Source organism: Trichoplusia ni, chromosome 3 (genome assembly GCF_003590095.1).
Source record: "Trichoplusia ni isolate ovarian cell line Hi5 chromosome 3, tn1, whole genome shotgun sequence".
NCBI lineage: Eukaryota > Metazoa > Arthropoda > Insecta > Lepidoptera > Noctuidae > Trichoplusia > Trichoplusia ni.
In genome coordinates this window covers 19,139,371-19,162,339 of record NC_039480.1, presented here as the reverse complement: position 1 = coordinate 19,162,339, position 22,969 = coordinate 19,139,371, and the positions used below count along the sequence as shown (strand labels likewise).

General features: G+C 37.1%; 2 protein-coding genes across 7 annotated transcripts in view; one reads left to right on the top strand and one right to left on the bottom strand.

Annotated features, from left to right (window-relative positions):
* LOC113492259 (charged multivesicular body protein 7) overlaps positions 1-7,125 on the bottom strand; it is a 40,053-nt gene extending 32,928 nt beyond the window's left edge. For 3 of the 4 annotated variants that reach the window (XM_026869685.1, XM_026869686.1, XM_026869687.1), the window contains exons 1-8: positions 6,704-6,975; positions 5,987-6,206; positions 5,299-5,473; positions 4,524-4,690; positions 3,910-4,046; positions 3,304-3,391; positions 2,195-2,342; positions 450-626 (exon numbers count right to left, since the gene is read on the bottom strand). In XM_026869685.1, the coding sequence (XP_026725486.1) occupies positions 450-626; positions 2,195-2,342; positions 3,304-3,391; positions 3,910-4,046; positions 4,524-4,690; positions 5,299-5,473; positions 5,987-6,206; positions 6,704-6,975 (1,384 nt within the window). Of the gene's footprint in view, positions 1-449; positions 627-2,194; positions 2,343-3,303; positions 3,392-3,909; positions 4,047-4,523; positions 4,691-5,298; positions 5,474-5,986; positions 6,207-6,703 lie in introns of all 4 variants that reach the window. The other variant, XM_026869684.1, reaches the window with a different exon arrangement.
* Positions 7,126-7,500: 375 nt separating this feature from the next.
* The window catches only part of LOC113492265 (pantothenate kinase 3-like), a 41,859-nt gene continuing 26,390 nt past the window's right edge, over positions 7,501-22,969 (top strand). For 2 of the 3 annotated variants that reach the window (XM_026869700.1, XM_026869699.1), the window contains exons 1-3: positions 7,501-7,687; positions 15,063-15,160; positions 20,854-20,924. In XM_026869700.1, the coding sequence (XP_026725501.1) occupies positions 15,151-15,160; positions 20,854-20,924 (81 nt within the window). In that variant the 5' untranslated portion in view covers positions 7,501-7,687; positions 15,063-15,150. The remainder of the gene's footprint in view (positions 7,688-15,062; positions 15,161-20,853; positions 20,925-22,969) is intronic. The other variant, XM_026869702.1, reaches the window with a different exon arrangement.

The window sequence follows — 22,969 nt, the reverse complement described above, 5'->3', positions numbered from 1 at the left end:
CTTTTCTAGCGAGTCCGTTTGCGTGTGTGATCAATCCATCGAAATTGGTAAGGCCGTTATAATGTGAAGAGGAAACAAACTTTAGCTCATATTGATATGACCATATATTATGGGCATAGCCTTTAAAACTGATACCAAATCAAACATCTTATAAACTACCACTCACTTGTCTCATAATCCTCTGGAACTAGCGTCTTCTATCCCCAGCTCGTTTAACTCCGCCAATATCTAAGATTCTTCATCATCAAGAAGCCAAACTACCACCCACATGTATCTCTCTCTCTCCACCAGTCTAGACTCGATTCCACCTGCCTCCGCTCCTCTCCGCCGCCTCAATTGAACAAACCACCACTTACCTTTATCTCTCTCTCTCTCACTCCGCCAGCCTCCTCATTCCACCAACCTCTCCTCCTCTCCGCCATCAGCTCCGCCATAAACCAAACTCTCACCAGGTTCCCCCTCAGCCAGGGCGACCCTCTCCCTCCGCTCCTTGCCGCGGGGGCTGGCGTCCTCTATCCCCAGCTCGTTGAGCTCCGCCAACATCCGCTCCTCTCCGTCGAACACGAAGTCCCGCTCGGAGAGCTTGCGAGAAGGTCGCGACGACGGCGGTGATGGTAGCTTCGTCGCTGGAAAGATATTTTAATATTAATACTCAATTTTCAGTGTGTTGGATTACTGGGACTATTAGTGGGACCTTTTGTCCGTCTGTATGTTGAAATGAAATAAAAGAGACGTTTATTCAGCAACTTGACGGGACTGTTGGTCTAGTGGTTAGTGACCCGTACTGCTATACCGGAAGGTCGTGGGTTCGATTTCCACCCAGGACAAATGTTTGTGTGATGAGAAAGATCGTTTGTTCTGTGTCTGGGTGTAATTTATCTATATTATGTATATATTTAGAAATATATAAGTATGTTTATCAGTTGGCTAGTACTCATAATACAAGCTCTGCTTAGTTTGAAACTAGATGGCGTTGTGTGAAAGTTGTGGAACCAATGTTATATTATTTTCTATACTTCTATACTAACATATAAAGCTGAAGAGTTTGTTTGATTGTTTGAACGCGCTAATCTCAGGAACTACTGGTCCGAATTGAAAAAATATTTTTGTGTTGAATAGACCATTCATCGAGGAAGGCTTTAGGCTATAAACCATCACGCTGCGACTAATAGGAGCGAAGATACAATGGAAAATGTGAAAAAGACAGGGCAGGTATAAATCATAACTTATATCTTCTACCCACGGGGACGAAGTCGGGGGCAACAGCTAGAAAAATTATATTTTAAAAGAGTGACTTATGAAGTTTCTTGTCCTCTCCTTGTCCTGAATTACATTTCGTAACATTGCACCTAGAGCTATTACTGTAACGTTTTAAAAGTGCCTGTGATACGGCCTATATGAAATACCGTGATACATGTACCACACCATGTACCCGTAGTACATAATTTTGTTCTGTTGTCAATAGTATTAGCAGCGCACGCAGAAATAGGATTCCGATTTTACACCTTTGGTTACCGTTGATTTGTTCCATTGAGATTGCAAAAAACAATCTTTGTAGTGACTAAAGATGACACGCACAATGGGCCGACTTGGAGCCTACGTGCGGAAAAAGGAGCCCATCACCAGTGACTAAAGATGACAGTTCTTAGAATGACACATTTAAGCCGGCCGAGGTCGCCGACGACCTCCGTGGTCGAGTGGCGCACGCACCGGTTTCAAGGTGTCGCTAGCTCTGAGGTCCCGGGTTCGATCCCCGGTCGGGTCAATGTAAAAATTCACATTTCTACATTGTCTCGGGTCTGGGTGTTTGTGGTACCTTCGTTGTATCTGAATTCCATAACACAAGTGCTTCAGCAACTTACTTTGGGTTCAGAACAATGTATGTGATGTTGTCCGCATCTTGTTATTCTACTTCAATCTATGTCTAACGCTTTTAATTCATGTCATACCGTGTGGTAGGATCCAGTCGTAATACTTCCAAGTTTTAAAAGGCAATATAAAATTATCGTACAAGTGACTCTGAGTGTTTTTATTATCAGCCCCTACCTAAATATCAACAGTTACATTATCGCAATTTTTTTACGGATCCCTAACATGTTTCAAAATAAATTATAGCCCATGCTCAGTAGTTTCGAAGCCTATTCAAACAAACAAATCTTTCCCTTTCTTTTGTTGAAACAGTTAGTACCCTTACCAGCTTTCTGGGCGGGCCCCGGGGAGCCGGCCCCGGCGCCCCCGGCCTCCGCCAGCAGGTCCCGCAGCTCGTCCTCCAGCTCGGCTGTGTCCAGGTCATCTATGTTGGTACCGAGAGCCTTCTCAACCTCGCTGTATTGTTCCATTACCTGTGAGATACGAAAATTATTAACCAACTTTATTTTATTTTATTAGCAGGTAAGTATGATAAAATGTCATAGCGTAAGAAAGAGATTTGCACGTTTTGTTGGTTCATCGCAATTTATTGGTGTAGTCAAAAGAATTAATAGATTTAAAAAATCGAAATACCTAAGTTTTTAAAGTTCATTAAAATTTTATCAAAATCGGTCCAACCGTTTTTATAGTTGTAAATTGCATTGTCATCGGGTTTGAAGCTAGCCAGAGTATGAATTTACCCTAAAATGAGTAATTTTTTCTTGGCTTAGCTTTCAGGCTTTCATATCTAATTTTTTTAAAGTATATTTGATACCTTATTTTAATTATTGTTTTTGTAACTTATTTTATGTGTATATATGTAGATTTTAAATATCAATAATATGTAAATATTTTGAAGTTAGTTGTTGTGATGTATGTTTTAATATTTAGACATTAGAAAACTAGACTAGAACTAGTTTTAAGATTGTCACCACCGCCGCAACAGACTGCGAATATTTGCTGTGTGCTATCGACACGTCCGTTGTTTTATTCCGCCCCTAGTTTACAAGTGACTTGCATTCACAGATTCCTCAGTCGTAAATAGCATAAATTACAACTAATTAAAGCCTGTTCTATCCCATCTCATCTGATAAGAAGTCAAAATATACATACATCGTTCGACTCGTGATCCCGCCGCGTCAGCTCATGATTAAGAACTCCGGTTGGGTCCGAAACTAGTCGGGCTACCCCGATAAACACGCGTGAGTAAACCATTACATCATTTAATAATTAATCAGTCTCACGATAGTTATTATGAAAATATACATGTTTTTTGAAGAATACACTTTTTTGAAGAATGAATTACAGCCAATCAATACCTGTCTCACTTAATAGAAGGTACCTTTGTCCAACAGTGACATAACTAGCCATATTCAACCGTCCTACAATACTGACCTCCTTCAGATCGTCCATGGTATCGTGTACGGCATCTTCGTCAATGCCATTCTCGGTCATGTTGCGTTTCATAGCGTCTGCACTCGTCCTGCGAACAAAAACATCACAATTTGAAGTAAAATAATGTCATTGAAAAAAAGAAGTTTCTCAGCTTGACCTGTTTGTAAGTATGTATGTTTTAAAATATCTCGCGTTTAGCTGAAGCAATTTGGATGCGGTTTTTAGAAAAGTATTTGTTACTTTCAAGAGAAGGTTTTAGTGTTTTAAACGACTCATAAAAGACGTTTGATTTGTAAGTATGTCTGAAGGTTTTTTGGTTATGAGTTTCTTGGAAAAACAACTGCTGTACAAGGTCACCTTACAATTTACTATTCTCAATTTTTTTAGGCAGTTTTTTTTTCTTTCTCAAAACGACTCCCAGACTCAGAACAAGTATTCGTCGATCACACAAATGCTTTTCCTAAGCGGGGATTGAATTCGAAGCCAGGGACCTGCATGCCAAATTTCACCATCCTAGCCCTAGCAGTTTGGGCTCTCTGTGGGTCTGCTCTATGTCAATCAGTCAGCTATCCTTTTTTCATATATAAAGATTATGAAACCACTGACCTATAAGTATCGACGATGGCGACATTTACGTGAACATCCCTCATCTGCTGCAACAGCTGACGAACGTTGTCCAAAGCGTTCGTGCACTTCTCTAGGCGCTGGTCGGTCTTGTGTTTCCGACGAAGGTGGTTCTTTGCCTGGTGAGGTAAAAACATAAGTAATACTAGCTGTCAAAGCAAACGTTGTTTTGCCATGGTTTAGGAAGAATTTATAGATTCAAAAAATCTTAAAATCTATCCACATATTTGTAAATTGCATTGTCATCGGGTTCGTAGCTAGACTGAAAATATCAGCCTGCTAGCTTACCGGGAAGTGTATCAAAATTGAGTTGTCAAAAATCTAAACGGAACGAAAAACAAGCAAACAAAAAAAGTGAGTGCATAAAAATGTGGAAAAAAGAAATGAAGCCAAGGATGTCAATCGATTACCGCTTCCCATGGACAGTCTCCATGCGAACATGATGAGCGTGATCATTTCAAAATCATCCGCTCCAAATGTGGCCCTGATGCTGACCACGATCCTCAGATATGAGGGACTGATTAAGAGAGAGAGAGAGAGAGTAGTCCTAATACAAGCTGTGCTCAGTTAGTGCCTATCTGGTGTGTGGTACTGACGGCGAGCCTGTTCCCGAGCGCGAGCGCGGCGCGCGCGTCGTGTCGGGCGGCGGCGCGCTCCCGCAGCAGGCGCGCGGCGGCGGCCTCCAGGCGCGACTCCGCGCACACCAGCTTCGCCAGCGCCTCGTCCGACTCTGTTACCGGGGTCGCTTTCTTGTCCGGCTCCGCTGACAATGATAGCATTCATTATGTTATGGTTTTCGTAGTGATACCATAGGGTCTTTGACAAAAAAATCTGGTTAGTCCACGAAACAGATCGTAGACACATTGGATACGTAATTTTTCTTTTAAATTGTACACAAAAAAAGGGAAATTTAAAATGTTCTGTGACGTCGACTCCCTACTACCATTCCTATTTCTTCAGTAATGGAATAAAAAACCAGCTTTCAAATTTTTTAGGACATCTTTCTGACTACTTAGATTTCTTTAGTAAAATATCCTATTGCCATCTTAGACAATGCTAGCCAGTACCAGGACCGGCTATGAGCCTATAGCTGAATCAATAACTAAATATGCCCATCAATGTAGAGATAATGACTGGGTATAAAAAGAAATATCAGTTTTCATTCTTTAAGAAAAATATTAGACACATATTGTTAATTTTACCAAACACCAACATGTGAATTCACAAAAATAAACTGCTTTAAAGTGCAGTTTAACAGAGGCTTGTAACATGACAATTTCATAAAATTTATGAAGAAACACAACATCACACAACCACACCTCTGGGTTAGTCATTAGCATTACAACCTAGAAAGAAAAATACATAACCTACCCAGTTTAACAACATCTCCCTTCTTGCAAGCCATTCCTTGTGACACGAGGTATCCGAGCAGCAGTTCAAAGCCCTCCCTCCCCCGGTTCCACTCACAGCGGCTCATCAGCTCCTCTATTGTACCTATGCGTTCACAGTCGGACGGGAAGTTCTGGAGTAGTTCCGTGGCTTGCTCCTGTAATATAGAGAGCAATGTTATGAATCAAATTGCTGCTGTCTGCAGGCCCACTTGCTATAAGGCCCCGGCAATCAAATCTATCCTACGTGTTAACTATCTGTGCACCAAGTTTCAACTAAATCTGTTTAGTGGTTTTTGAGTGAAAGATAAAAATCATTCATACACCCATACATTATACATCATAGTAGGATCAGTGGCCTCTACTTTGACCCTAACATCTATGACAGATGATTGAAATAGCAGTCTTGTTAGTTTTTTTTTATTTTGGCACTTGCGCTGACCACTGACAAGGCCTATACCTGCATATAAGGATAATATGTTATTAAACATCCCAATGACATTAAGGCACAATTATATTTTCTTACTGATTAAGTTTTTGCATTCATTTTGGTTCCAAAACTGTTTCTCTAGCTTTAAACAGTACTACAATGCAACATTTGCCCTATTCTATGTGATTTCATATATAATTTTCATTTAAAAAAATCTCTCACAATTAACAAACATACTCACTTTGACAGCACTTTCCAGCACAAACCGCTGTGTGGAATCAATACTGGCTTTCGGCAAGCCGTCATTGTCTAGCGTCTGTCGGGATGGCATGAAGGATGCCACAGCAGTCAGAGCAAAGGCAGCGGGCCTGAACGCCAGCCGAGCACCCCACTTGACCCAGCCTTCAGGTCCGTTGTGAAGTATTTGGTGATATTTTGATAAGGGGGAAAGGTCGCCATTTCTATAGAGAAATAGGAAAAGATTTTTGCTTAGTGAAAATTAATTTGGCTCATCATCAGTGGCTTCTAACATCTATGATAGATGATACATTAATTAATTAAACCTTCGTCAGTCCACTGCTGCAGTTAGAAGTCTAACAAGATACTTTAAAATAAATAGAGACTACGTAAAAAAAACAAGCATGGTGATTTTAGGCAAAAAAAATATTACGAGACATGTAGTTTTGCATTTGCTTTGAGATAGGTACTTAAGATACATTTTAAGTGTTATTAATTTGATCATGTTGCTATTTACTAAAGCAAGGTTCTATTACACCATGTTAATACATTTAATAACCATATAATGAGCCAATAATACCCTAATTTAAAAAAACATGCTTTGTTTACATTCGCAAAAATAACACGGTAATATCTAAATATGGCGCCAGGCGCACCATAGACGTTTATTATCTTTTTAATGTTATCAGGCAATAGAATAGATCAAAATTCAAATGCTCACCGAAACATTTCTTCGATAACGATGTCCATACACGCAGGGGTGCGACCTCTTCTGCAAAATGCTGCTTTTGCGTCGGCTGCAGACACTATAGGATCTTTCCTACTTCTACACCACTGCCTAAGCATATCAGACCAGAACTTCATCTTCATATCCCAAGACTCGGGATTAGCAGTTTTTATACGAAAGGGTGCGAATAGCGCGTTCATCCGAACGTCGTCAGACCAGCATGGCGGCAGCTCACTCTCGGGTATACCACAACCTGGCAAACCCATTTTTGATTAACAAGTTTATTTTGATGATTGTATTTTGATTTTTGTTGTTGTAAAACTGTGATTTTTGGAATTTAAAAATGGGTGACTTCCGCACACAATGGCGTGCGAAAAATTTTGACGTTTGCTAGGGATGCCAGCTGATTGAACGTTACAAAACGCTTTACAATGTAAGAATCATATAAATTGGAAATATTTTGTTTAGTTTAGTACGAAATAAGAAATTTAAGCAGTAGAACTTTAGTTATCAGATTTAGGAGTTTTGTGGTATAATTACTCATAGAACGCTTTGATAATCTTTATTTCTTCACGCCTAAAACTCTACGCTATCTCTCCTTATGTTACAATTTTATTGATGAGTATATTATAATAAATATACTTCAAATTATAACACGCACACATACACGTTTGCCAAATTACTCTTTTTATAAAATTTAAAATAAAAATGTGCAACGAGCACATCGAGATATCAATACTTTTTTGTGACCATGATTCGAGAATACGTATTTGACATTACAAAATATCACTGCTTGCAATATCAAACTGAAACGTCAACACATACAATTTGGAGATTTTTACCATTATTTTTTAATCTGTGTCTACGTTCGTGCATCGTTCTTAATGTATTGGAAACGGTATTTTCCTAATTTTCCACGTTGTTTTAAGAATTAAATATTACAAGTGAATCAAGGACACGCTTTATTATTCACTACCGGTAAGTTTTTGACGCTAATTCAGACTAAGTTTTCAGCGGGTGTTGCGAAAGATCAGGTTGGTCTCGCCACACACATCATAATGTATCGTATTTTTTATGTAAATTCCGCAGCTAAATGAAATTTCAGGTCTTAAATATTCTACTTGTCGATTTATATGGGCGTATTACATCACGTCAGTGAGGTATAGCGTTATTTGTCAGTGTATTTGTGCAGTTATGTGTACTCAAAGTTGCGAAACTGGTTTTTGTACTCGGTTCTCGTAATTACGATGATCTTTGGTCGTGTATTATTTACTTTGCTTGTTGAGCAAATAAAAAAAGTATTAGGTTGAATAACTGTTACCTTGGCTTGTTGTAACTCCTAAAGTAGACGTTATTGCTAATGTCTATGCTCTTGTTGTGTTGTGTTTACGTTTTGAATAGCTATTTGCAGTTTATTTATTTTAATGACGTACATTTTCAATATTATGAATCAAAAGGTTTATTTTTATTGCTGACATATTTTAATAACACAATCTAGAATTAAAATATAGTGTAACTATAAAGTTTATTTATTAATTTTTCAGGAACCAAATAATTAAAAACGTTTTTTTTTAATAATGAAATGGCTATCTATTATTTTGGCTTGATAATTAATAATCAAAATTAACAATCAAATAAGAATTTCTAAGATTATAAATTTAATGGCTTAAATTATCTAAGATAAAAATTGCCCTACTTTTGCAATTGATTAAATTAGGCAAAGGTCAATTTTTGTTATGATTCAATCATAAAATAAATAATTGGTAGTGTACAACCATAATCATAAAAAAATAAACACTGCTTGAAAATTTTGACATTCATATACATTGTGGTGGTGTACAAATAAAATATAAGTTAAACTTATTGGAAAACATTTTGTTATGTTGAGATTCCAACGAAACCTCTTACATGGAAAAACATTTCAGTTTCAATAAAAATGTTGTAAAATAAACTTTTACACATATAAAAATTAACTTTAAATTCAGTTTTTGTAGACAGTCATGCAAAAAAATGCAAGTAATGTTTAAACAGAAACAAAATCAGCAATACATTTTCAAGAGCATAATTTGTTATATTATATCAACATTTTTTCTGCTTTTATCACAATGATAGTGTCAGCGTTTCCACCATTTTGATTTTAAGGTCAAATCTTATCATGAGTAGTTTTTATTGTTTTACACTTTTATCTCTGATGTGAAATGATTATTTATTATCTCTGACCTTGTCATATGTGTCATTTTTTGCTTATATTTTATTCAATTTGCAATGTATGTATGTATGGATGAAACTTTGAAAAGTTCTTGAAAACATGGAGTTCTTGAAATTTTTCGCATTTGAGACCAAAAATTTGAGAGTCAGTGTGTATATTTGTGACCCTTTCATGATAAAATGGCTGAATTAAACATAGACACTCTTGATAAAGACTTTGTTTCATATCAGGAATGGCTCCTACACCAATTAATTTAATCCTTGTCGAGTTTTACGAATATTCAAGATACAATTCGAAACACCCAAATTCAGAACGAAAATTCGTCAATCAATCAAATGTTTTACGTGGAGATCGAACCAGCGACAAGTCGCGCGCGGTTTGTTTGGCGTGGTGACCTCAACCACTCGGCTATCCATGTGTGTCGTGTGTGTAGTCGAAAAATATATGGGAAACAGCCATAACTTGGTCATAGTTTGGCGCCAATACGATATTATAGTACGCCGAGCTGGTCTGATGATCGAACAAAAGCTAATACTAAAAAAAATACTTGTTCGTAATGTTATTGCCCTGAAGCTATTAGGGAATTCCGTAAACGAATGTTACAAGCTACAGATTTTTTCATGTTGGGTGATTTTTGCAAAAGCGCGCGAATTCGTATGATACGCAGTTAAATTCGTGTATATTCTTTTTTGCATTGTCAACGGTATGCCTTGTAAACAGCCTGTTGACTGGAGCGCGATGAATCGATGCATTGCCGCCGTAAAAACTCGGGAGTTGTTGCACGGTTCAGGTTTAGCCAGTAAGAGTGTGACACTACCCACTTCCTTAACCGAGTGGCTGGGCACGAAGAGTTCATAAAGACCACGAAGATAAAAACTCACTTTGCCAAAAAACAGGCCTGTACTGTGGCTAGGCGGCAAAAAACTATGTTGTTGAGGTTCACGCCTAAAGCACGGTGTGGCGATATATCGGACTTTCACCGACTAAAAACACCCCGGGCCCGTGCCCCTGCAAGAAGACCCTCGGACACTTTCTTTAATTTTATTAGAAAACTAGCTGTTTCCCGCGACTTCGTCCCCGTGGTTAGAAGATATAAGTTATGATTTATACCTGCCCTGTTTTTTCCACATTTTCCATTGTATCTTCGCTCCTATTAGTCGCAGCGTGATGGTTTATAGCGTAAAACCTTCCTCGATGCATGGCCTATTCAACACAAAAATAATTTTTCAATTTGAACCAGTAGTTTCTGAGATTAGCGCGTTCAAACAAACAAACTCTTCAGCTTTATATATTAGTATAGATATAGATTAAACGACAACTGTTCGACTTTAATTCCCTTTTCCATAAGGAAGAGTTTTGTCCATGAAAATGGAAACCCGAAACAGACTATCCACGTATTTTCTTTTTCGATTATTGCCGGCCAATAAAATAAAAGTGAAGATATAAAAAAAATAGGTGATATCCTAATTTTGTTCGACGTACGTCATCTGTCACAGCTATGCCGCCGTGTGCACGGGCGCCATTTACTATTAACTACTGCGCCATTAATAATCAAACAATTTAAAGCAATCAACGTTATTTGCACGTTAATAAACTTGCTTTGTTATTTATTAACTAGCTACGCTCTGAAGTTAGACAGATACATTGTATTTTACTCAATTCAAGGGCCCATGTCTGAAAGTATCTAATATTATAGCGATAGTAATTATCGTGAGAACGATTCATTATTAAATGATGTAACGGTTTACTCACGGGTATGTATCGGGGTAGCCAGTTCAACTCGCGATCGCGATCCCGCCGCGTCTGCTCATGATTTAGGGCCGAAACTAGTCGGGCGATCCCGATAAATACGCGTGAGTATACCGTTACATTATTTAATAATATTATAGCGTATGAAGAAGAGAGATGTAGTTGACATGGCATTGGAACTCGCAGTCATCTCTAACATCATTGGAGAAATAATAGCTCACAGACACCGTTGGCTCGGCCACGTCGAAAGGATGGGAGAAGATCGCGGTGTGAAGAGAGCGTATCTGGGACGACCAACAGGAAGTCGCCCTGTGGTGTTGGAAGTCGACCCAGGTATCGCTAGAGTGATACAGATGAGGCGGACCTTCGGGCGCTTCACGCCGATGACTGGCGAGAAGTGGCCAAGGATCGGGTGAGGTGGCGCTCTCTCGTATCAGAGGCCAAGATACATTTTGGGTCGCGGAGACAACGGAGTAGTTAAAGTATTAATTGCGCTGTCACCTTTCCACAATACAATAATATTATTGAAATGAAACTACTTTTACGGATTTTATCTTGGTTTAATTTTAGATTTTAGTTCCCGACTTTTCAAAATTTTGCAGGTATCATGGTCACGGGCAGACTGAGATGGCGTTCGTCTTGATAGAAGATGCTACTCGTTCTTCTCAAAAATCTAAAATTAAACCGCGATAAAATCCGTAAAAGTAGTTTCATTTCAATGTCTTATATTCGCTTAAACCTTAGAAATTACTAAAATAATATTGCTTTATGATGTGGTGGAAGGCATTTAGGGATACTACACTTTTGGGTATATTAAATAAACGTGTTATTTCCAGGTTATCTTCCCAGCCCTTTCAATAATAACCAATTTAAGTCGAAATTTTATGTAGTCTATAATACAACAAACTAGACTCCATTTATAAAAGAATTTCCATTTAAACCCTCTTAAAATACAGAATAAACTACATAACTTAAAATTGCTCAATTTAGATTTCAACAGATATTTATTAAAAGATTTAGGGCCGATTTTTCAATTGCCAGATAACTTTTATTCGACGAATATGTTTGACGTTTTGACAGCTTTTGTATAGGAAATATGTCAAACGGCCATATTTATTCCTCAGATAAAAGTTAACTGGTGATTGAAAAATCAGCCCTTAGTCAAATACGCTATTCAATTGAAAAAGAAAGAGTTCTTTGAAATACTTCACCTCATTTAGCAGATATACCGAGCTCTTATCAATAAAACATTTCTAAACAAACGTTTGTTACAATCGTGGAATCCTTATCATGATAATCGTATCTTTAACAGGTATGTTTGTCAACACAGATTAAACTGTGAAAGGTGTGACAATGATAAGAAATAGTACGGTTTATGTAAGATGTGGTATTATATTATTTACGTGTTTTTTTTTCCAAAATCGACCTTCGTATTATGGAATTTAATCCCTGTGTCGCGTACACATTCAAGTCACATGCACAAAGACACCTAGACTCAGGACAAGCATTCGTGGATCACACAAATGCTTGTCCTACGCTTGGATCGAGCCCGCGACACGTTACGTGCGTTGGGTTCGGCGTGGGGACCTCTGCGGTACAATTTCTAGTCGATCTGCTTGCACGCATCTTCTCCCCGTTTTTGTAACATATATCATTAGATACTGCTCTGCTCCTATTGATAAATGGTATGCTCAATAAATGGGCTTACATCTATATTTAAAACTTTCTTTTTTCGAAGTTGTACTCGTAATTCCTGAACTAAGCGCCTTCAAACAAACTCTTCAGCTTTATGTAGCATAGATTTCACTGCAATCAGATTTGCGTCATATTATGTTCCAAGAACAGACGTCTTAAAAAAGTTAAAACAATCTTAATAAATGTCATTTTTATCTCTTACCTAACGTTATCGTAATGTTTTTTCTAAAATCGTCCATTTCGCATGGTGGTCTCAACTGTCAAATAGCTATTTGCGCGGGAAAATAAATCTTTATCTGTGGAATAGTCATGACAAATAGTTTGAAGGATAAAGAAGCAACAAATCATTCCAATTTTTAAAGAATTTTTATCGTGACGCAGTCTATAATAATATGAGAATGATTCATTATTAAATGATGCAACGGTTTACTCACACGAATTTATCGGGAGTGCCCGACTAGTTTCGGACCCAGTTCGACTCTCTCGCTCGCCGACAGTTCATGATTAAGGACTCCGGTTGGGTCCGAAACTAGTCGGGCAATCTCGATAAATTCGTGTGAGTAAACCGTTGCATCACTTTTTAAGCAAAAGTTAATACGTCCTTAAATTGGTTGGTTGCTGCTATTTTGTACGGAATCCTTAGTGTCGTAAGTTTGTCTCGTACTTGACTAATTTTTTTAATTCTTCTAAGCTCGCTGACGTTGACTCCTCCTGACTATCCTTAAAGGAATAGGGATGGTAAATTTTTTTTTTTATCATCCGACACGGTACATATGTATTTCCTCTTTTGACCTTGGCAAACATAAATTGATCAAATTATGGTGAATGCGAATGTGAATTGCGAGTGACGTCAGAATATGGTAGATATAAATTTTACCTCCTCACCTAAACTTTTAAGCAGTTCATCTTTGTCAAACCTATTGTCGAAACCAACTCAAGGGTCTATTATTAGTCTATGTAGGACTGTAATTTTCAACCAAGTGTACCACCTATGTTTAACAAATAAATTTGAATTTGACTGCAACGCATTGCCATACACCGACACAAAAACGCGGATGACGTAGCACGGCGGTTCAGGTTTAGTCAGTAAGAGTCTGACACTAGCCATTTCCATCCCCCGAGGGTGTGGGTGTCCACGAGGACGAACCCGCCTTACCAAAAAAAAGGGGTCTATTATTAAACATTACTCATTTAGAAAGAGGTTACTAAAGGTGTTTAGTACCTATTTTTATTTTTGAACATAAATCACAGTTGAATCTTGATGACCTGTGTATTTCAATGTCATCCAAGATAAAATCTACACCGGATACGATTTTATCACCGTCAATTTTTTTCTAAGGCGCTATGCAGATGAAACAACTATTCAAAAGTTAGTTTTTCATTTTGACACATGCCGCCATCTTTGTTTTAACCCTTGTCAACACAGTGACGTTGTGTACTAACACAGCTGTCATTTGTGTGTCACTGTCACACTAATTAGAGCTTCCATTAAACAATTTATTGTCGTCAATCGCACGCGTGCAGTTATTATTGTAGCAAACATATTTGCAGACTTCTTTAGGCGGTAGTTTTTAGTTATTTTGCCGAAGAGATTTTTAGTGTCTCTTGAAAATGACTCCCGCCTTGTGTCGCGGGGTTTTCATAAACATTTCAGTCATATGAGCGTAGACACCCACACTCAGAATTTGCATTCGTGGATCACACAAACGCTTTTCACACGCGGGGATCGAAACTGCGACACGTCCTGCTGTGTGGGTTTGGTGTGGATACCTCAACCACTCGTGCAGTCAATTTGAAAATGTTTCCAGTTGTCTACTAAAGTTGTTCCATCTGAAAACCGCCTAATATTCTTTCTAAATCATTTTCTATTGTTATTGTTATAAAAATACCCTTATCTTAAACGTTAAAAGAATAAATTGTCTTATCGCGATTTCAATCACTTCGCCTTTTATTTGTTATTGACGTTTCTGGCTGTATGGTTGTGTGTCAGTGTGTTTTAAAAAAATAACTTATATTGTTCTTGGTTAACCTCTTGCGTATATAAATTTTATAAGTTTTTTTATGTGATAAATAACGCTGTTAGAAAACCTGCACACTTGAGAATTGTCAACGGTGCGTCAAGTCACGTCAGAAGCTTAAAGTCTGACACCAGGTTATCAGCCGTAAGATAATTAAGAGAGAGGATATTAAGTTCGGGTTACTGGCAAGAGAATCTCATTTTATTGGGTAGGATTTGTTTTTTTTTAAGTTTGACGCTCTTATTTCTTTATAACTGCAATTTCAAAAGTTTAAAAAAAAAATGATTTCCAAAAAATATTGACTAAGATTTTTTTCTTTAACCTAGTAAATAAAAAAATAAGGGATGCAGTGAAATAAAATCGCGTGTGACGTCACTTACCAGTACGCTTTTAACTAGCAAGTGAAGTTACTATGTAATCATCGAAAAATACGCATTCAATACTTTTTTATTAACCTGTCTTAGAACTTTAAGGTTCCAAAATCATAAATATTAATTTTCACACGTTTTTCTAGACTCACTTGTCTGTTTGTTTGTAGTTCCGGTTGGTTTTTTGTAATTCAATTTTGAGGCACTTCCCTACAAGCTAGCAGGCTGAAATTTTCAGGGTAGCTTCAAACCTTTCTACAAAACGTAGGTTTTTTAAATCTATTAATTAATTCTAAAATATGTTTCCTTTCCAGGTACACAGATGGCGTTGTTGCGGTGACATTAGAAACAATTGCCACCTGACATGATAACCGCAGCTGCTGGTGGTGGATCCGTACCAGTATGGTGTTAGGTGAGTCACCGTTAACCTTTCACCTTTATATGACCTCGTGACCTTAGACGTATAACCTTTATAACTCGCGTTACGCTGACGGTCACAATTGTTGGCTGAATGTGAGCGAGTATTGGTCTTTTTTAGAGATGCGCCGAATAGTGGTTTCACCGAATAACCGAATGCCGAATACTATTCGGTTTAAAGTTTACCGAACCGAATATTCGGCCGAACTATTCGGTTCAAAATTGTATTGCCTCGCCGCGTAAACAGGTTTCAACATGTCCTTACTTGCTTAAACATTAAAAAAAATGTTAATTTTAAGTTTTAACTGTTTAGTTTCAGAAATAAATATTACTAGCTTTTCGCCCTCGTCGATGTCGGTTATATCGCGTTTCCAAGAGAGCTCTTCAAAAGTCCGGGATAAAAACTATCCTATGTTCTTTCTCAAGGTCAACTCTACCTCTGTACCAAATTTAATTAAAATCTGTTGAGTGGTTTAGACGTGAAAGCGTAACAGACAGACAGACAGACAGAGTTACTTTCGCATTTACAATATTAGTAGGGATTATTATCTTGATCTATGGTTGAAATATTTTGTTTGGAGGTCTAAAAGTAAAATTTATAACTGAAGACTGATTAAAGCGTTTTTAAAATTAAAATAAATATTGACTAGAAAGTTGTTAGTAAAATGTTGTTGTTTAAGAAATAAATATGTTGATTTTTGGTTAAAAATAAATACTGAGTTAAAGTTTATTTGCTTTTATTTTATTATCTTAATTCAACAATTTTTTCATAGTATTTCGTAGACTTATAACAAAATAAGTTATATCTTTTAGTTCTACATCGGGTAATGCGGCGGAGAAGAAAAAGGACCGAATATATTCGGCACCAAACCGAATAATTCGGCCTAATACGAATAGTGAAAAAATTGCCGAATATGCCGAATACCGAATACCGAATAGTTATTCGGCGCATCTCTAGTCTTTTTTGTATTTCTATTAGAGATGAAATTGATGAGAGGTTTGTCTTCCGGATACCCGGTATTCGGCTAACATTCAAGCCGGATATACGTTTTCTATCCAGCATTCGTCTGGGCAGTATTCATAATCTCCTAAGAGTCCTTAGTAAATTCAGTATAGGGAAAAATACTCACTGTGAATTTTATAAATTTACAATCATGTTTTGATAGTAACTGTCGTGAGAATGATTCATTATTAAATGATGTAACGGTTTACTCACGCGTATTTATCGGGGTAGCCCGACTAGTTTCGGACCCAACCGGAGTCCTTGATCATGAGCAGACGCGGCGGGATCGCGAGTCGAACTACCTCTATAAATACGCGTGAGTAAACCGTTACATCATTTAATAATTATTGTGTTGTCAAAAATCTTAGGAGAATACGTAAAAGCTAAATAATTACTAAAAAAATGCCTAAGAGAATACGAACAGCGTTAAATTTAATCTTATATCCATTCATTCATCGGCCATTGTAAATAATGGTATAGAATACCTAGTCTTACTCAAGCCATTTCAAAATTTGAAATGACTGTTGACAGTTTTCCTCATTCACGAAGCGCATTGTCGCGCGATGACGCGCGTTTTCGCGTCATGAGTTTGTGACTAACGGCCGCTTTCTATATTCGATCCCGAATCTAAGATTCCGATCAATCCAGATTTTACTCAATCCCTCGATTGAGCTTGAATCTGCATTTCATTAATCGATCTCGTCTCGAAATCCATCGAAAAAAAACGGATAGATCGCCCTGCTAAACGTTTTGTTTTACGCATGTGCAGAAAAAGTACTTCAGCGATTATTAATGTGTAAAATGGTGACTTTTTTCTTAAAGCTTATCTATTTTATGTATAATCACTAGTAAGTGCACAAAATACAAAAATAAATGATTGGCAAGTCGTAGCGGTAAAATTCTGTAATTCTACCTCAAGATTAGAAAAAGTATAAACGACAATAAACGTTTATTGATCAGTAACGGAACGTCAGTCAATCGAAAAGTTGTCAGTCAGTTTGACATTAACATAATATATTTTAAAATCGCAAGTTTATTTGTTGTTTGTGTTTCCGATGTCTCAGTTATAGAATAGAATACAGCGGCAATATTCGAGCGCGTTCAGAATAAGTTCACGCGCCATCTGTCCAAGAAACTGTATGGGGTGTATCCGTTCTACCTACTCATGGATCCCACTCTGTTTGTTTTGAGCATGGTTGGCAATGATCAACTGTATATGAGACGGGAGTTTGCACTGGTCGTCTTCTTGGTGAAGGTGATTCGTGGAGTGGAGAATCACCCGGAAGTATTGCAGCGCTTGAGCGTGTGTACCGGACCCCTTCGTGTGGCGGCGGCGAAGCCCGCACCTACAGCGAGAACAAATTTGCTCGCCAAAGCACCTCTTACAAGAGCTCTCCACACCACCAACTTCTTCAAAATCAGACTGACGTGTTTATGTGTTTTTAATAGTGTAGTGAGTTGCAATTTTTGTTTAGTTTAAGTTCTAAGTTGTCGCATTAGGGTAAACCCTGTAATGATACTTCATGTTTTTAAATAAATAAATCAAATCGAGAATATTATAATCGTTATTATTCGTTATCTATTGATTCCAGTATTACAGATATTGGTAAAAGTGTACTTAGTACACAAAAACTATAATACCGAAAGCAAAAAAGTTTAAGCATCAGCTTATGCTTAGCAATCCAAAAGAATTACTGAGCGCTGGTCTTCAGCTTAAATCCTTGACCCCCGTTTACAAGTAAAGTACAGAAAAAAAACAGCCACTCTATACATCACAATCACAATTACAAATTTTGAGGACAGAGTTTGTTCTTCGTCGCTGTTACTACTATCCCAGTCCGATAGCCGAGCTAATACTTCAAGATCGCTATCACTATCACTTGAAAATATTTCCATTTTCACAGATTTCTCAGTACAATCCGTAAAAAATTGGGGATCGCAATTATAGATCAAAAACGTCAAAAATCGATTTGTCAAAACCAGAGATCGGTTATAGAAAACGCATAACTGTCACTTTCATACAAATACCAATCTAAAATCTCGATCCGCCCTCCCAAAGATAGATTGAAGAAAAAGATCGAGAAAACGATCCATGGATCGGTTATAGAAACACTAAAAGTTGTAAATGGATTCAAATGTCAATCTCGATCCGTAAATTAGGGATTGAGATCGAATATAGAAAGCGGCCGTAAGTCGTTTTTGATTGTAGATAAGATTGATAGACGTTTTTAGACGTTAATACTCGATTATATTGAAAAGTGACTCAAAATAAAATGTTTCAAAAATGCAAATGACGAAATTATTTTGTTTTGCCGTTTCATGTCTTTATATAGTTTTGATTCAAAATTTCCTCGTGTAGACCATTAAAAACACATTATTAGGGATAATAAAAAAATGTGTATTCTTTGCAAAGACAAAAGAATAATTAAAATCTTGCAACGCTTGTTGCAACAGTAAAAGTTATAAAACAGATGAAAACAGTACAATTGAATTGAAAATAATATTCTTCCTTTTAGCTTATGGCAATTCGCAACTAAAGAGAGAACTTGTATCATTTTAGTATTAAATTAATATTATCAAATAGCAAATGCTGTATGAAATTACAGCATAAAAATTTGCTATTGTAATAACATATGTATGTAATACATTTAAATTACATACGATTGCTTAATAAATATATTTAAAAATAGATAATTCATCTATTTCGCGCCATAGTATTTGGACGCTAGATAAAACATTATTTCATCGCGTGATCTACGAGTTAGTTCTCGACGGAAATCATAGATGGCGCTGATACGAGTATCGGCAGATTAGAACGATTCTTATCTAGTTAGTGTCGTAAACTGTTAATAGATGGCGATGAAGTTACTTTTATTTATTGACATTTCACAAAAGTTCTTCTTGGAGACCTACGAAAATAAATAGGGAATATTCATGTTTTTCTTTTTTTGTCTTAAATTCATAGTTTACTGTTTTATAACGTAGAAAAAAATATTAATGGTTTTCAAAATACTCTAGATACTTTTTAAAATGAAATTTAAAACTTTCAAAAAATGTAAGCAGTTCAAACGCCGCCATTTTGCGCGCGCTTTGCGTGACGTCACATGACACGTCCAGTGGGTGTTTACCTTAGTGTTTACTGTGGACTTTTCAGCTGATGAATACAATGTCGTGTCAGATGACGTCACATTTCGTTCGACCAATAGTGGCGTTTTGGAAGTTTGAATTTCGCTCCTTTATTTTGCACTTTTTGCATATTATTTTAGGGGTTTAAATAATAAGTAAATAAAAAAAATCCTTTTCATTATAATATTACGATAATAAGTAGGTATTCGAGAAAAAAATATTTTAGGCCATTTCAAATTTTATGCGTATTCCCTAATTACCGTATTGCTTCATAGCTGCATAGGTATGAAGCCTTAAAATAGTGATGGGCCAACAAACAAACTGAAATACTATCAACCATCTTTCAATTTACCGCGAAAAACCCTAGCATAAATTAAGAAAATTGCATTGCATATTTTGACAAACTTTCAACACCAACCGCTCTCTATTTACTTCTCAGAATAATAATATAATAATTAACATTCAGCCTCTGTATATTTTACGAAACATAACCTATATGCTTCACACCTATTTGGTTTAGAATTATGTCATTAATGCGCCATATTGTTTCGTTTTCGCGGGCTCTAGTTTTCGTATTTTTTTAGTCTTACAACTTGCTTATATTTCTCGATAGGTACTCCTTTTCTAATTCGAATTTTACTAAAAGGATTTCATTTATCAAACTAGCTGTTGCCCGCGACTTCGTCCCCGTGGTTAGAATATATAAGTTATGATTTATATCTGCTCTGTTTTTTCCACATTTTCCATTGTATCTTCGCTCGTATTAGTCACAGCGTGATGGTTTATAGCCTAAAACCTTTCTCGATGAATGATCTATTGAACATAAAAAGAATTTTTTGATTTGAACCAGTAGTTCCTGAGATTAGCGCGTTCAAACAAACAAACAAACTCTTCAGCTTTATATATTAGTATAGATTAGTATAGACTAGGTACTTTTTTTTACCAAAGAAAAAATTCAATTTTAGGATTTTTTATCCCTGTCACAAAATAATAAGTTTGAAGTGTCTTTTTGTCGGTGGCATAATATCTACCGAACGGGAGCAATGTCAATTTAGTTTTCTTTTTCTGTAAAAGGTGAATTACGGGTGAGTGTTCTTAGGCCTGTATTAAAAGTTGTGGGGAGGGGGGGAATGGGAGGAATATCAGAATTTCTTTATATATACTCAAGTGGGCACTCAAATGAAAGTGCAGTTAAATAGAATATTGATGGCTTAATCAAGAAAGTTCTTAGCTTCGTTTGATGACAAAATAGTGGGATAGAGTCTTGTGTTTTAAAAAAATATCCCTCAATAGATACGTCTTCTTTCAAAGTTAATTTAGCGATTTTTAATCTTTACGACAAAATAAACTTTTTTTTTTGTCGCTGGGAAAACATGCTATTACGCATCCCCTTCCCGCCGGGGGGCGAGAGATGGGTATGTGGGACTACCCGGTACTCCCCGGTAAACGACGTTCCCGGTATACCCACTAAAAAGACCCAGCGGCACTCCGACCTCGCCTGAGTGGAGGGGAGTCCAACGACAAAATAACCTAACCTAATCCAATCCTTGTTTCCGCAGGCATCCCGTTTTTCCTATTTTCCCGCCAAGTGAACTGTCAAAATATCTCGATTTATCTTCTAATACGACTTGTGAGCTTATGTCAAACTAATTCCATAGAGTACAAGATTTATTTTAGTTTTTTCTTAGTTTGGTTATGCGGCATATAGTCTTTAGTACCTAGTAGTAAATTTCGATTTTGAATACTTTTTAGGGGCAGATTCGCCGGAGACAAATTTAACAGCGGGGGAACCCGGTAGTTCAAAATTTGATTGCTTATATTAGTTCTTAATAGCTATTTGTAATAGTCATAGTTTGTCATGTAAGTCTAGAATAAATGTGGTATATATTTTTAGTGTGTAGAATTTGATTACCTACATTTTTACTTAGCTATAGTCAATAGGGATGCTGACTGGGTGTAATAAATAATAGATTAAAAAAAAATTAAATACCCTCGCAGGTATTTATTGTATCTGTTGTAGTTGGCATTGTTATCGGGTTTGAAGCTACCCTGAAAATCTCAGCCTGCTAGCTTATCGGGAAGTGCCTCAATATTGAGTTGCAAAACTCCAACCGGAACGACAAACAAACAAGAAAAGTGAGTGTATAAAAAAAACGTCTGAAAAGCTTGATTTAAACCTTCATTATATTTAAATCTGTACTCTTTAAAATCTATTTAGTTTACTTTATACACTTAAACTCGCATTTTAAAATAGTCGTTACTTTAAAAGAGACTGCGACCCCTGAATTTGTTTCAACATTTCTTCTCAGGGTAGTCAGATGTGAAACGTCGACTCCAACATTCCCAAAAAAGACATGTAAAAATGATGATATATCCTCCATGCAGAATAAATGATTTTATTTCTATGCCGATTTACAGCGTCGTTATAAAGATATGATAGGTTAAAGGTGACACATGACAGGACCGTGACACGGGCGCCTGCACGCGGTTATGCACGAGGTCTCTTTACAGTGACCTCTGACCTTCCTGTACAACGTGAGAACTCTCCTATCTGTATTCCATGCTAATATTATAAATGTGAAAGTATATATGCGTGTTTGTCGTGCTTTCACGCCAAAACTACTGAACCGATTTTGATGAAATTGGTACACAGATAGTGTAGAGCCTGAGGAAGGATAGACGCTACTTTTTAACTGGAGAAAAGGATGGTAAGGCGGGGGATAGGGGAGTGAAATTTGATATGAAACATTTTTTTTGGAACGGACTACGGCTTTATAATTTGGCTTAAATGTTGTTTATTTAAAATGATGAAATTTGAGACCAGTGGGTTTTATGTAATTTGATGTTAACGAAGGCTACATTTTATCCCGGCATTCCCACGGAAACGGGAACCAGCGCGCGCTGTAAACTGAAGTCCACGCGGACGGAGTTGCGGGCAGCAGCTAGTATATCATATGTAACTGTCTCTCTGATCTAGTGACTGACTGTCGGTGAAGTATGTAATCTAGGTACAAACCTAGCTTGACTGCGTGAATAGCCGAGAGGTTAAGGTCACCACGCCAAACCCACTGCGCGACGTGTTAGTTCGATCCCCGTAGGACAAGCGTTTGTGTGATCCACGAATGCTTGTCCTGAGTCTGGGTGTCTTTGTGCATGTGACTTGAATGTTTTTGGAAACTTTCGCGATTTTAATAAAATACCCTCGAATTCAATTGTGATAATGCAAGGGATTTGTTTTCTTTAAGTCTTTTCGTACGGTCAGCTAGCTTCAGATTTTTCGTCTTAATCTTTTGAATCTTAAATATTACTAACCAAAACTAATGCAAAAATGTGTTGACATTCGCCTTAATGTTTTTATTAATTAACACATACTATCACTTAAACCTCATTCGAATAGAGTAAATAAGGTCAAGGGCGTTATAATAACAAATTACTTGCAAATTGACCTTGAAATGGTCCTTTTATACCAAGGCTTATGTTGTTTTATCACCAGATGCGTAGCGAGGGATGTGTTTGTAAAGACGACCTCCGTGGTCGAGTGGCGTACGCACCGGTTTCAAGGTGTCGCTAGCTCTGAGGTCCCGGGCTCGATCCCCGGTCCGGTCAATGTAAAAATTCATACTACATTGTCTCGGGTCTGGGTGTTTGTGGTACCTTCGTTGTATCTGAATTCCA